The sequence below is a fragment of the Drosophila gunungcola genome, chromosome 3R (assembly GCF_025200985.1).
Source record: "Drosophila gunungcola strain Sukarami chromosome 3R, Dgunungcola_SK_2, whole genome shotgun sequence".
In the NCBI taxonomy this organism is placed as follows: domain Eukaryota; kingdom Metazoa; phylum Arthropoda; class Insecta; order Diptera; family Drosophilidae; genus Drosophila; species Drosophila gunungcola.
Genome location: NC_069139.1, coordinates 17,726,924 through 17,742,815, shown reverse-complemented (window position 1 = coordinate 17,742,815; position 15,892 = coordinate 17,726,924). Strand labels below are relative to the sequence as shown.

The window sequence follows — 15,892 nt, the reverse complement described above, 5'->3', positions numbered from 1 at the left end:
GAATTGCGAAGCTCTGGCTCTAGCTCGCCCTCTTGTCATCAAAGGTCGTTGTCGAACATTTGCAGCGAGCGCGTTACCAAATCGTCCTTCAGGCAGGCCTCCAAAAACTCCTCTATCGTTATAATTCCATCCTGATTCAAGTCCAGTTTGCGAAACACACGATCCACCTGATTAATCCAGATTAAAATTGATTGAGTTTTTAGTACGGTTTCAAAAAAACTAAACATAATAAACCTTAAATATTTCGAATACTCTACTATACTCGAATATATACTATCAAAAATAGTTAAAGTATGCTTTAATACCCATAAGGGTACCCACTTTGTTTTACCTTGGTACTTGCTGATTACCAATAAGCTGACAGAAATCCATTTTCATTTTAATCCCTCATTTCAAGTTCAGCGACTTTTCATTGGCAGTTGCATTTCAGCATTAACGACGGGAAAACGTGAAACGTTCATCATTAAGTAAAATATCCGCTGCTGTTTCCGCATATGAAAGCTTCCATTTTCCCCACTCTCGCTCTTTACCCGATGCAGCTTCGATTCGTATCTTATACATTCCGTATGTTGATACATATTTCTGTGTGTGTTTCCAATCATAATTACTCATACGCACTGTGCGCCCGGCTAACGTCAGCGGATGCTGCACGTTTTGTCAAGTGTGGCTTTTGCATAAAGAATAAAGCATACAATTCTGCGCCAGAGGAAGTGGGAGGAATATGCAGATAGATGTTTCAGCAGGGAAGCCTAGAACGTGCAGTTCATTTTATATAAGCAAGGATTTCGCTTTGCGTATGACGCAATTTCAATGAAGCCCTTGAGCGACATGATTAAAGCTTAGTTCTGATTGTGAAACGCGAACTGAATTGTGAGCCGTGGTCAGCACTTGGTAAAACTCTCAAATTTAATACATTTTAGAATCTTATTCTAAACGTAGTTGTAAAAGTAATGCTAAGAATTATTTACCACACGTTCTTAAACATATTAAAGGTTGGTATCGAAAACCGCGTTAGATTTCGAATTCTATTCCATCTTTTTAGTAATAATCTAGTATCAATCAATCAATCAAATTTAATACATTTTAGAATCACATTTTTCATATCGAACAAGCATAAAAGTCACGGTTTATAGTTGTTATGCAACTGTGATTGCACACTGCTTATTAGTAAGTGTTTAACAGTGTTAAAAACTTTCGGTATTGATAACCGAATCAAATAAATATAAATTTCTATCAGAAGGGGTTTTCTCACCTGATCCCTCGCCTTGCGATCGTCCTCAGGCTGGTGGGGTCTCCGACCCATAAGCTCGTGAATGGCCAATATGATTTCACTAAGTTCGCCGCGACTAATCCTTCCATCGCCGTTTAAGTCGTACAACTTAAAGGTCCAGCGCAGTCGTTCGTACACGGAACCCCTGAGCAATGTCGACAAGGTGACCAGTAAATCCTAATAACCATTAAAATATATAAATAAGCGTGGCCGCTAAAGATTGCGTAAATGTTATTATAATGAGAAATAATTACCCGAAAACTAATGGCGCCATTGCAATTAACATCGAACGCCTTGAACACATAATGAGCGTATAAACTCGAATCTATATAAATAGAACAAGCAAAGTGGGTGTGTCAGGGTGATTTTTTTTTTCTGTTTTCTGGGGATTTGGGTATTTTGGCATTTTGGGCGCAGCTGCTGCAAGGATGAAATTTTCGCTTAAATAGCGCTTTATGACGCGCAACTATAAAAGGAAAAGCATAAGACCTTAGCGACAGCACCCGCACACAAACACAGTCACACACCGCTAAATGGGCGAAATTTTTATACGCACAAAGACATTTACAAATACTTACTGCCATGTGGAAAGAATTTGGCGTAAATATCCTTAAAACAATCCTCGTGCACCACGCCCTCAGGGCATTCCTGCGAAAAAAGAAATCGCCATGAAAGTGTTTGCTCGGTTAATAAGGAAAAAGGCATAAGTAATGGCAGCGTAATGGAAAAAGGCGAAAAGGACTAGACCGCGAGGAATCTTGCATAACTTATGAGTACATTTGATTAGAAAATAAATGTATGGCATACTCAAGAATCTATCAAATACAATAAAAAAAGTGGGATGTATGGACAAGGAGTGAAGCTTCGAAGATTTGTTTAATTTGAAATAAAATACTCAAAAATGCAATTATTAGCTTTTAAGTTTACTGTGACGGTAAAAGTTTTAACGAATTTTTAATACTCCATATTCAAAGGTTATTGTTTTTGTACTGTCTTGTGATAATTGTTTAAATGTAAATTTAATAGAAAACTAAACAGCGCTATACACAGTTACAAATTTAAAACAATAATACGCGAAAAATTTTTCTGTAAGACAAGCAAAAGGACAAATCAACAGTTAGGAAAAAAATCTGAAGACAAATTGTCACGAAAACAAACTATCATGAGGCAAACTGTCAATAAGACGAACTTCAAGTCAGCCAAATTATCCCTGGCCAAACTATCCTTTTACTTGACCCAAGCTCATCTCTTGTTGACCCACATATTGAAACTTTTTCGCTGAGTTGTCAATTTTCCGCACTCTTTGATGTAAAAGTACTTGGACACACAATCGCTTTCAAGGAGTGTATTCAATTGCAATGAAATTCAAAACGCGTGTGCATTAAGAGAAGAGCCATCATAATAGCTGTTTTTGGCTTATAAACTGGAGAACTGTTTTATTTGAATGAAATAAGTTGGGCAATATGTATTGAGTTTTCCCTCTGGACTTAAAACATTTAGTTCATTTATTGTTATTGTCATTTAGGGGATTTAAAGGTTTTGAAGAACTTTTTGAGGAACTTTTAACAATAAGTCATTTTAAAAAACTCGCTTAAATTAGTTTTAACAATTTGTATGGGATTCGCTAATTAGATAATATATACTTTTATTTACGGTTTACTAAAAAAACTTTTTAAAAAAGTGCAGTCTTACCGTTTTGAATCCTCTGTACATAACCCGGATTTCCTGTTTGGTGAACTTGGTCTGCCGGCACAGATCCTCGAGGGCAACGGGAATGGGCTTAGGCACTCGTGTGTGTTCCAACTCATAGACCACCTCCTCAATGGGACTTTCTGGTGGTGAGGCCATGGTTGCTGCTTAGTTGTTGTGGACTGGCCGCTTAATTTCGGTGCTGATTATGATTGGCGGCTAAGTATCAATTTACATTTGAGGTGCTCGGTTTTAGGGGCAGGAGAACGAACTCATTATGCCTAAAATTCGCTACGAGTATACAATTTCTTTGTCCTTTTTTTATGGGCTCTCCACCTTTTCAGCAGTTGCTGCTCTCAATCCCTTTCAGCGTGTTCTTTTTTTTGTTTTTGGGGTTTTTGGTTACGGTTTCCTTTACGCCATCCTGCTAAGTCGCTAATGAGGCAACCATTGCTGTAAGTGGAAAATAAGAGAGAGCAGGTGAGACAGAAACAAGACTGTAGATAAATTAAACTAGAATAGAGATAATATATAGGATTTGAGTCTGCTTTACATTTGCGAAAGCACAAAATTGAAAAGCATATATTTTTATATCTTCTCAAGTTTATAAAACAAGCTACAATTGCAAATACAATTTTGAGATTCTGTCCTTACCATTCTAACAATAACTTTTCAGCAGAATAAGTTTCAAAACCAAATTTCAGCATAAAGTTATGACATAAAAAACATAGTTTTTACACATTCATTACAGATTTAATTTATTTTATACTTATTATCATAGCAAACATATTTGGTCTAAGCTTATTATTTGTAAAATATATCTATAACTTTATAATAATTTTTACAGTAAGCCATGGCAAGGACACTTACAGCTGCCGGAAGTGCAACTCGCAGCCGCACCTCCCTTTTTGGGCCACAGCTACATTTGCACCGGCATAAGCACATCGAGTATACGCCTTGTTGACTGCCGCTACCTCAGGCAACATGCAAATGAAGATTATTATTGCGTACCATAAATCAAAGGCGAATAGAGATTTGTGCGCTCTTTGGCGTACTTGCAGCACTTTCTGCTGAGTGGGGATTTGGTGGGCGTGGCAAGGCTGCTGCCCAGATGAAATTAATGAGCACTGCATTCAAATGAATTGAATGCAAGTTCATTCAAACTCTTTGTTTGCCTTACTTCTCCTGCATAAGCATAAGGCAAATCGGCTGAAGTCATTATGTTGTAAGGTCGATGGCGTTGTTAAAGAATTATTATCAGAGAAATCAGAGATTTCAATTTTCAAATTCGTTTAAAAATCCGTTTTGCTTAAAAACATATGATTTTAAAATCATTTATTGGAGGAAAAGAAAGTGTGCCAGAAGTATTATTGTTTAGCATTTACATTATTTGAATAGTTGATTTTCCTTAATTAAATTTAAGTTTGGTTTTGTTTAGCACAAAATTCTTGCACATTTCAACATTCTATGCAAATTCGAATTAAAATGCAAGTTACCTTGAACATTGTACTTGTTAAGGGTCGAAAACTTTATTCTTGGCAGGTGATTTTCTTCTACCCATCCCATAATCAATCTTCGAAGCGTTTATTGCTCATTCATCATAATAAAACCAATCCGTAAATCAAATCCCATAAATCCACAAATTGAATTTTCTTGCAATGACAAGCTTGCACCAGCTCAAATCAAATCTGTAGCGCACTTTTACCGTTTTTTCTCTGACAAATTTCAACAGCACTTCAATATTTATCAGCGAAGAGTCAGAAAGTGTGTGCTGCAGACTATTTCCACTCTATTTCCATTTTGCATTTCCATTTTATTTGGACCCACACTAACACTCGGGCAAGACTCTTGATAGCTTAGGGCGGGAAAATGGTGGAAAGGGGATTTCCATTTCCGCCGTCACGGTATTTTTCAGTTGGAATTGATTAAGCGGCGGAGAGACCAAAACAGGGTCACTACGAATGAAAATAGCGTTGACAGTCTTAATTCAAGTTAAAGTGTATATATTATTTTTTCGTAGCTCTCAAACCCTCGCCACTTTACGTTTTTTACCACTTCTGAACTAAGGAAAAACTGATACTTCAGTTTCCTTTTAGTCAAAAGAAAAATACTAAAAACATTTGTATAATAAGAAATATGTTTGTAGCTACATTCATATTAAAGATAAATTGTTTAAAATTAAACCAAAACAAAAGAAACCTCACATTATTTTAATAAAGGGTAATATTCCCTTTCACTTTTACTTAAAATCAATAATTTGTAACGCTTTACTAAGATCGTATTTGTAAAATAAAAAAAAACAGTTCATTTTGATTCAAAAAGAATAACATTTTTTTATTTTGTTTACATATTCAAACGTATTCCTTGACTATTTGTAGCTTTCCCCGTCAGCGCAAAATCAGAAAACGCAGAATAAGTTTGCTAAAAAGTTTCGACGAAAGACTTAATTTCCCAATGGCTTTACTCTTTTCGGGCTCTTCCGTACATTCTTGTTGAATACATAAATAATTTATAAATTGCCAAATTAAGTCTTAAATATTTATGCATATTTCGCAAGCCAAAACCAAAATGGAATCAATTACTTTAACCCTACTGAGCCATGAAAATGTGTTAAGCGAGCTCTTTAAATCACAAGCAACTGCTAAATGTTGCCTGCCATTAGCATAAATAGCATTAAAAGCGAAGAGAGCCATTAAACCGAATACAATGTCATACTTAGCTGCTCCAGCTGCAGCCAACTAATTTCATGACTCTATTTTGCACAAATCTCTGTGGCCCAGACGATGGGAAAAACTGGGGGAAAATGGGGAATGCCTGTGGTGGGTGTGGGGGTGGGAAGCGTGCAACTTCCTGCATTTTACAACATTTGAAACCATGTTGAAGTCACGCCTTTTGCACGGTCATGGATGCCTTCCATGCACTTAACCAAAATTTAACAAGATCAAACTAATTTAAATTTAAACACAAAAAAGACATCAAGTATAAATTATACTTGGTTTTTGAAATATTTAAAATTCAACGGAAACAGATTACTCAATAAACATAAAAACGTGACATAATATTAATTGACTTAGTAAAAATTGTAATGGGTTTGGTTACATAAAACCATTTACGAATAAAACATATTTTTTTCGTCTGTGGAAACACTCCTGCTAAACACTCCCGGCCCACACTTTTAACTTTCAAATGCATTTTTGGCGAACCCTGTGTGCGTATGGGTGAGTCTGTGTGCTTGTGCATGTATAATGTTTGTCAAATATCACGTATACGACATGTGCTTCCGGCAAAGAGCGCACGAACACCCTCGAATAACCGGGCAACCAACCGGTACAAGTCGAAGCCATTCATTGCCAGGGCACAGCTAATTAAATATTAAACCAGGTCAGAGTGTAAACGTTATAATTCGAAAATCCTTATTAGCCAATTGCCAATTGCAAACTAGACAGTTCCACTCAGACACTGAAATGCACTTAAGGCCGATGGGAAAGGGATATGTAAATTTTCTTGCCAAGAAATATATGTTTATTTATTTGTCTAATTGTGTTGTATGTCCGGGGGATTTCGAGGAGCTTTTTGGGGGGCTTTGGGGGGCTTTGGGGGGCTATGCGGGTCTTTGTTTGTGGCATGTCAGGACTTAAACTTATAAATGGCAACGACAACAGCAGCCGGAGCAAGGACAAGGCTTGGCCTGGACAATACCAACTTGCATGCAGTCATGCAATGCCACTCCAATGATGAAAAAAAAGCTAAAACTAAAACTAAACATGAACGCACGCCAGGCCTCCCACGCTGTGCCAACTGAAATTGTCAACAGTGGTTTTTGTATTTATACAAAATAATATTTGACGTTCCTGTTGGGACAAAGCCCTCCGAGCCATTTATATAAAGTATGAGCAAAGCCATTTTTAAGTTAAACATTAAACAAAAAATTATCATCACAATAAAATGTAAGACATATTTCCCACAATTTAAAACTTAACATTATATTGTCTACAGAAAAGATAAATTCAATAAGAAAACAGAACACACCAATATATTTTCGTACATTCGTTAGTACCTTAAATATTTTATGAATTTGCACAAAAAACAATACAAAACAATAATTATATAATTAAATCTTATTCAGGCAATGTCACTTAAAAATAATAACAAATAAATGAGAATATAAATTGTATTGCTTTGAAACATAAATAACTCTACTTGAGTTTACAATTTTTTAGTTAACAGTCACGGCTTCTTGGCAAAACTTTCGACGAGGATATTTCACTCTTCACAGCTTTTTTATCCTGCAAACATTTTTTTAATAACTAGATTTTATTTCAATGTTTTATCATTTATATTATGAGGCCACTGTGCGGGTTTCATGTCTCTGAGCCCGAGCCATTGTCATTTCCTGCTGTTTTCATGCCACTTTCATGGACAGCATAGACAGACTGACACAATGAGAGGAGTGCCAAGCTCGAAAGGCAGCGAAACGAACCCGGCGATATCTAAATTGAGACTCCCGACCCGATCTACCACGCAACCTCAAAAACCGCAGACCCACTAGAGTTTCAAGAGCGTTATAAAATTGCGGATATATCTACAGAATATCTGCGTGTGTATATCATTTTTTTGGGCCAATTTCGCTGCTGGGGACTATGGCAATTGAATATTTGCCTAAGCTTTTGTTGGCAGTCGCCCACAAGGGTTGTGGGCTTAGAAAATCTCGTTGCGCCTACCAAAGACAATAAATCAACGCCAATTATATGAAATTTTTTCTGGCCCTTTTCGTGGCTTTCCACGAAGGTAAAAGCGACGACGACACATGATGAAGGGTTTTCAATCCGGCTTTTGGCCAGGCCAAAAACCAAATAAGGCCACGAACGTTGAATGGAAAATTAATGAACAGGCAAAGCCACCCAATCTCTAGAGGTATACTTTCGTATTTCCGATCCAAAATGACAAACGGAAGGGCATTTGCATTTCGATCTCTTTTACGTACTGATTAGCCCATATAACGAGTGCACTTTGATGTTGACATAAGCCTTCTGGGGATTCGAGATAACCGACTGATTGTTTTCCGAGTGGTCAACCTCTCGTCTTCGTTTGGCTCAACGTTCAATTATTAATCATGATTGCACTTAACAAGACACATAAGCTGCTGAAATGCTAATCGATATTAAGTTTTAGCTTTTGTCCAGCCTAATGATTTTGGTAATGATAAAAACGCTTTCACACAAGCATGCGTTAACAAGTGGTGACGCAATTGTGTTTTGCCAAATTGCATAGTTTCTGACATTTAAACTAATCTCTGCAAATAATTTATAGTTTGGATATTTATTTTTTTTTTATCGAAATTCTATAGGGTACTCATGACCACAGCTTAAATCGGCAAACAAATAAAACACAAATTAAAGCCAAAATATATTTTAAAATAAATACATTGTTTATTTATTACTTAACAGCACAAAGAATTTTGTAGTCCTCTTAATTATAATTATTATGATACAATAAAAATCTTAATAAGTCTTAAATCCCCCACATGTGGGATAACTATCTCAGCAGATCTGACAGCGAGACGAAAAATTAATGTTGGTAATAGTGCCAAAATATATTCTACCAATTGCCAAGAGATGTAAGATATGAAAGTTGGCCCTTGTCCAATATAGATACAAATGGCCTATCAGAGAGCTATGAGGTTGTCAGAAGGAAGTAATTATTCTTTCTAAAGAGGCATTAAAGTGCGTTTGTGCTTTGTAAGCTTGGCTGCATGAACTTTATTTTAATTCTACCATTTGACATTCGCTTTGAGCGCTAGTAGAGTAGCTTAGGGAAATCAAGCTAAAAGTGTTGATGAAAATACCCCCTTTTTGCAGTTAGTTTTCGGGTGTTAATGGAAAAGCATGCGATAATTTAATAGGGTATTTTGCAGCTGGTAACCAGATAAGCTTAATGCTCAAGGCAACAATAACAAACGACTCCCTAGAGTTTCGAGGAGCAGCGTGCAGCATATGGTTTCGCCCTTCGGTTTGCAATAATTTTTTGGTTAAACATGAGAGGGAAAAGCAATTTTGGCGATGTATTTTCGGTTATCTTAAATCAACAAAGGAGCACAAGCACACCCAGCCCGGGGCATTATTAGTCGCTGCTGACGCTCTAATCGCACTTCCGGCACGCGACACGTAATTGCTGGCACCTGGATATCGTTAAGGGCATAGCAATTGACCTGATGGAAATGTCTGTATTTCTCGCGGATATCACAGGGAAATACCATGAAACTTGGTCTAAAAGTATTCATGATAACTGAAGCTGTCGTAAAGTAACTTTAAATAAATGTTAGCATACAAGTGATGTATGTATGTATCTAAAATAAAATTTAACATTTCTGTTTTAACATTATATTTATTACAAGGCTTAAAAAATTATTATATTGTATTTACGTTGTAATGTTTAACCGAAATTGAAAGAGACGTTTCAAGAATAGTAACCTTTATTTAATTTATAAATATAAAAAGTGTTGGGTATAGCATAGTTTATAAATTGTAATTAAAGTAGAAAGCGTTATATTTTAAAGAGCTAAGATCTGTAAGTTTTCTAAAAAGTATTACAATTGAACAAGGTAATATTATTTTAATTCTATAAATTTTATCTTAAAATAAGAATACTGTTCTGAAGTCTGAACATAATAAATATATTAATATTTGTTTAGCTACAACTATATTTACATATTTTATAGACTTATTACATCCAAAAGAGCCCTTCAGCATATATTTGCAGCAAATATGCAGTTAAAGTGGCCTCTTCCAAATCAAGTAGCAATCACAGATGAGCAGTTTCTGTACTTAAAGTCGGCCGGAATGATAAACTTAACCAGGAACTGTATCCATTTCGAGTGGTAGGGCCACTTGGATTCATTCAAGCATTAGAAGGCAATCAGATCAAGATACACACATGTGGGATTCCAAAGGATAAGGGAAATTGTGATGGCGGAAGCTTGTTACTGGCAATCTATGGCACAATCAGTATTCATTAATTTGGCTGACGTTAGGACTTACTAAAAATGCAATCTATGGCAAACTGAAAATTTAGAGACTTCTATGCAAAAGCCAGGGGGGCCAATGAAAAAGTTTCCATGGCATTTCCGGGCATGAAGAAAGTTTTAGTTACTCCCTCGTCCAGAAAATGCAGTCATTTTTGGCAATGGCCAACAAGAAACTGACTTCATTGTTGGCCAGCCAACGAAAAGCGTTGCAAGGAAACTGCCAAAATAGTTGCAACTACTTCAAATGGGTGGTCTTTCTGGGCTGGAATTATTTCGCAAGGAGTAGGTGGTGTGGAAACCTGCTAGCCGGGGGTGAAGTTCGAAATTTCGTATTCAACTGTGCGAAATTCTGAACAATGAGCCGGCATTGAACGTCGTCCCGCTGGCGACCCGCACACACAAATCTATAAGAAGGCACATGAATTTCGGGGGTATATTTTCCCACCCGCTAGTCTTGATGGCTCCCGGAACTTCCGGTTCGGCAATACGCGCCAACTTTCAGACAATCATTCGAGCTGTGCCCTTTTCTTGGCCAAATTGCAGAAGCACACCGAATTTTCGGCCTAGCTATAAATATTCCCAGATATGAACTTATTTCTGCGTGGGTGTATGAGCCACAAAACTTGACTGGACAACAAGTTTTTTGCTTGAATTGATTTAATTTATGTGCTGACTTAATTTATTTCCGTCAAGATAAAAGGAAAATACAAGCAAACTAAATCGAAACAAATTAAATTGGCTTAAGGATATAATTGGTAAATATATGAATATTATATGTCTGCTTTTGTGAGATCTTTTAAACTATTTTGTGAAATATTTTAAATTATGGTGCCTAATAAGAAGAATTTATCTATATAAATGTATTCTTATTGGTTTTTTTCAAGTTGTTTTTACCTACGTTCCTAACTCTGTTTTTTTTACAAATTAAAGTAATTAATTAAATAATTACTAAAATTTATTTTTGAAACAGAGGCTTTTCTTTAAATGTGGTAAATATATAAATTTTTTAATTTTTCGATTAAACTCCTGTTAACAAACTTTGTTACCCCACCAAAATTGCTTTTACATCTTCCGAAGTATAAGTTTTACTCCCCATTCAAAAACCAATTACACATTTCGGAACTTGCTTTTCTCAACATTATTCTTTTCTGCCAAAAATCAACTACAAAACTAACTTTCTTGTTTTTGCTTAACATTTGTCTTTGCTTGGCTTACTTTTATGTTCACAATGAACATGAAAATCTACAAGAACAATACACAAAAAATAAAAATTTAAGCAAAAACAAAAACAAAAGATCGCAATAACAAGAAAAGCAATGGCAATGGTAATAAAAAGAAACATTTAACTCTCGCAACTCATACAACTTGCCAGAAGAGAGTGAGGGAAAGCGGGAAAGGTCCAAATTGGGGAGAAAAATTCCGAAAAGTATGCCATATTTTTTCGCTGTTGGTCTTTCAACTTTTGGTAGCTCGTTGCTGACTTGGCAGGCCGACACAGTAATTAATGCTCTTAAGTGCTTCGCGTCGGTGGCTGAACATAAATGTACAGAATTTTCAACTGGCGTCGGAATATATAGGGTATTATGCATTTGTTAAAAATCTGGAAGAACAGTCTGGTCTCAAACTTAATAAATGTTGCTTATTATTGAACACAGTGGTTATGTTCATAGTCAATTTTTTAGAGATTTTGGATTAATGTTTTAATGTTTTAAATAAATGCAAACATTTATTTGATTAGGTATAAAAAATATATATTTAAAACTGACTGCCGGGTATTTAATGGTCGAACCGTTTAAATATATCGGAATGTATAATTTTTTTGTAGTCATCCAAATGTTTGGACTTGGCTTGTTAATTGCATGTAGGCAAACATATGTTCGCTTGTAAATGTGGATTTCCACCCACTACCCCAGTGGAGCAATTAAAAAATGTTACCGAAATCCTCGGCAGCAAAGACATTTAACTTTTCAGAAATTGTGGGTACTTTGGTTTCTTTCTTTTCTTCGGATGTTTATAACACATGGCGTATGCGTGTTACGCGTACAGGCGCTAGCTTTCGGAAAAACTTTGCTCTTATCAGCTGGCGATAAAAATATAAAGGAAAAAAAGAAAAACCTCCGCAAAATGTATGTTTGTATGGCATGGATGAGAATGTATAAGTTTTATAGACACATCTGGCGGTTGGCTATATAAATTTCAAGTTTGTTGCTGTTTGAAGGTTAAATATTTCGTTTTTCCTAGCTGTTGCATGTGTGTATGTGGAGGATGCCTGCACACATGTTTTATGACTTGAACCATGGGAAAAAAGGCAGTATTTTTTCCACGATAAGTTGACCAAATGCTGGCAAATTGATGTTCATGCTGGAAATCGCTTGCGGTGTCCTTTGCTAGAACAAAATCGTTATAGATACATATTTAAAGCCAGTTGAATGGTTTAAAGATTTATGCATCGAAAAAAGCAAAGCAATGTTGGTTTCGGTATTTCTTTGATTTTTAAACCGATAGTTTCCTAAATGATTGATTGATTTAAAATAACAATAAAGCTGTAAAAAGAGACATTAATTACCCAAGCTTTTGTATTTTATATGTTGCGCTTAACGTGACTTTATTCTTTCGAAAATTTGTTCTCCAATCTGAAAATGTTGTAAGTGAATGTCAAGTTGTTTGACCAGCCTTAAATATTCAACAAAGACAGAGTGTTTCGCGATAGTCGCGCCCTCAACTCATTACTCACTTAGACAAAGACAATATCATTCGATTGGGCCTGTAATTACCAGTGTCATTGGATAGCCCACGCACCTAACACCTAAAGTGATTAGGCAGTTTATAGCCGAAAAGCGTTGAATCATTTCGCAGCTGCGGTTAGAATTTCGTATTAGTTTGCGTGTCATTGAGTTTGCATTTAAGGTTTCCTTCTGACCAAGGCTAAGGAGTTTTGACCTTTGCGAGGTAAACAAGTTACTGTTTAAATGATTCGTTTACGCAATTATTTAAATGAATTAGGAAATATATTTTAGTTAAAGAGGTTTTGTATTTCTTTAGCTTAAGTATACTAAATATATTTAAATGTTAGGAGTGTTGTGAAATTTGTAGAAAATATTTAAGTTAAAAGAATGTTTATTAATACTTTATCCATTAACAGCTTTCTATTTAAATTTTTCATAGGTTCCAAGTTTACTTTTTCAATGTTGCTATGTCTGAATTTTATTTATAGCATTTCTATTTGCAGTTTCGTGTAGCATACATTCCGGCCACCGCCCCTTCATTTTTCTCATTCGCCCACTTGCTGAGCTACAGCAGCCACTTTTATGTAGGCTCTTTGGGTACGTGTGTATGTGTGAATGAAACTAGAGCGCACCTTGATTCTATTTTTAAATGCCGCACAAAACAACAACTGTCGCTTAGTTGCACGTTAAGTGTTTTTCAGCCAGCTTCCCGCGAACCAAGTTCATTTCATTCAACTCTTGTTGGCTGGCAGCACTTAAAATAGTTGGCCAAATGGACTCAAGGATTATATAAATAGATGGTAGCAAATTAAGTTTAGCAAAGTGAATGTCTTGCAACACTCTTCAAAAAAAGTATTTTTTTAAATGTTCTTGATTTTGAATTGCTTCTTGAAAAGTTCAAAACCAAACCTTTTTAATAATATGTGTAATCTAACTTCAGATATTTCGCTTTAATCCTTAAACCCATTTTCAATTGACACCATAAGATCGGAGAAAATCCCCTTGAATTTCTAAATGGTTCACCATTTCATTTTTATAATCGGCTTGTGCATTTAATGGAACAGGCATTTTGTTTATGGTTTATGGCCAGACTGCACGGTAGTATTGTTAGTGCACATCAATTGTTGCACACAAGTTTTTTTTGTCTGTTTGTAGGAGATTAAATGGCACGGAAATTTAAGCTGAATAATTGGAATTTTAAATTGCTCGGCTTGGGGTGTATTAAGTTAAATATTAAATTTATAAAGCTAGCGAGTACATGCAATTCTAATACTAATATTGGTGATAAAAATATTATTTTATTAAGTAAAAACTTTGTAAATTGAAAAATTCTGATAAAAAACTAGAATTACTTTTCACAACAGGCCGTTCTCGAATTTATTTATTATTTGCCTTTCAGAATATTACTTTGTAAGTAATTATAAAAAAATACTCTACAAAAAAAAACAAATGAATAGTTTTACTATTTTTGCGTTTAATAAACAGACAGTCGACACTTCGTCCAAAAGCCACAATTTTTAATATTTTTCATAATTCTGTGAATGGTAAACAAATCCGCTTGGTGCGCGTTTTAGTACATACTCATATTTGTTTAAATATATATGAAAAATACCATTTTAGTTGTAAATCGAAAATTCAAAAGAATTTCGAAATATATCCACACGCAGCATTTGGTTCAAAAATGCCGATGTTTTCTATTAAATGTTCTTCTTTTCATTAATTGCCTGAAATATTAGAAAATAGAAAATCTGGAATGGCTCAAACTTCAAATGGAACTGCTTATTAGTTTCCATTATTTTGCAAAAAAATAAACATATTGTTAACGCAATATTTTTTCGCAATTTCCAGGTGAGTATTTGGATTTTCCCAGCCTTCTTTTGCGAAAATGCGTTGATGTGCGAGACTTGGCGCCTAGTCAAATAAATCGCATGCGATTAAAATTTTATACAAATAGCTTTAGAAGCGTGCGTTTTGCTTTGTTGTGTTCCATTTGCCCTGCCGTTTCCACCTTTTTTTGCCTTTTTACTAGTCTTGAGCTTTGTTGTTTTGTTTTTTGTTCGCTTTTATGGGGGCATGGCGTCAGTTAAATGAGTTGTTGTTTATAGTTCTTAAGCATGTGTGTGCGAAAAAATTTGCATTTCTAGCGTAACGCTTTTGTTTACTTTGTAGGTTAGTTTGTTAGCCCATTGGCTTATATACACACACTCGGCTTTACATATAAATATATATATAAATATATATTTACCTTCCATGCCTTTTGATGGTGACGGCAGCGGCGGTGACGAAGAAAGCGGCGAAAGCAGACGGAGAAATTGGCCAAAACGAAGATTTGGAGGAGGAGGAGGTGATGATGGGCGGTGGGTGGGTGGTATTAACCTCAAAGCATGCCAGCAAACCAGCTCCTCGAAAACACTTTACTCCTTTCGATATTTTCCTGCCCTCTGTGCGTGTCTCGTTTTAATTAGTTAATGATTTCGGCTTATTCAATTATTTGCATACTTTGGCGCTCACTTATTTTTTGGTTGTATGTTACATTTTATTTAGCAAAACTTTGTGGTCCTTTCTCAACGATTGTTGTTGTTGCTGTTGCTGTGGAAAATGGCAGGCAGAAGCAGCAGCACCAGCAGAAAAAAAGGAACAAGAAGAAAAACTGTATCTTTTAGATCCGGGCATATCCTTTATCTCGAACAGCGGCAGCGACGCTGGCAGAGGCAGCAGCTGTAGCCGTAGCTGGAAAATTTCCTCCAACTTGTTTGTCAAATTGTTTTATTAATTTTCAAAAATACTTTGAAATAAATTATTTTTGATGGGTAATATTTTTTTGTAGCCCTCAACGATACAGCAGCAGCAACAATCGTTACCATTAAGTCCAGAAAAAAAACTCGGGAGCAGCAAAAACCGCGCAGCGTTTTCCCCGTTTACCGTTTCGCCGTCAGACACACACTTTTCACCCATATAAAGCCAGAAACCGTTCGACGCGCGCACGCGAGTGTCCTATACACAACTGATTACAGGACTGCGAAAATGGAAAATGTTTGCCCGCAGCGACGCTTCGGTTTTCACTTCGTTCGGCTGGCTCGTTTCACTCGGAAAATCTCCGGCTACCGCAGCCAGGCTTCTGTTGCCAAAATATCCCACTAAGCACAGCTTGGGCCAAAGGACTCCGCAGGCTCCGCTGCCAAA

General features: G+C 36.0%; 1 protein-coding gene across 2 annotated transcripts; it reads right to left on the bottom strand.

Annotated features, from left to right (window-relative positions):
- Window positions 1–23: 23 nt before the first annotated feature.
- Window positions 24–15,688, bottom strand: LOC128254289 (Kv channel-interacting protein 1). 2 transcript variants are annotated; one of them, XM_052983244.1, is made up of 7 exons: window positions 15,654–15,688; window positions 14,955–15,298; window positions 2,963–3,412; window positions 1,849–1,918; window positions 1,525–1,595; window positions 1,253–1,447; window positions 24–167 (listed from the first exon to the last, which is right to left on the bottom strand). In XM_052983244.1, the coding sequence occupies exons 3-7, from the start codon at window positions 3,116–3,118 to the stop codon at window positions 39–41; spliced, it is 621 nt and encodes a 206-aa protein (XP_052839204.1). In that variant the 5' UTR covers window positions 3,119–3,412; window positions 14,955–15,298; window positions 15,654–15,688; the 3' UTR covers window positions 24–38. The 2 variants fall into 2 exon arrangements, with proteins under 2 accessions (XP_052839204.1, XP_052839214.1); XM_052983254.1 differs by lacking the exon at window positions 15,654–15,688 and adding an exon at window positions 15,632–15,647.
- Between the last annotated feature and the right edge of the window lie 204 nt (window positions 15,689–15,892).

What these genes read in the sequence shown, in the direction of transcription:
- LOC128254289 (XM_052983244.1), bottom strand. Translation starts at nt 3,118, where the DNA reads ATGGCCTCACCACCAGAAAGTCCCATTGAGGAGGTGGTCTATGAGTTG. An exon ending in TGTACAGAGGATTCAAAACG is followed by an intron (nt 1,919 to 2,962) that starts GTAAGACTGCAC and finishes CTTTTTTCGCAG; the next exon opens with GAATGCCCTGAGGGCGTGGT. An exon ending in ATCGCAAGGCGAGGGATCAG is followed by an intron (nt 168 to 1,252) that starts GTGAGAAAACCC and finishes TGGATTAATCAG; the next exon opens with GTGGATCGTGTGTTTCGCAA.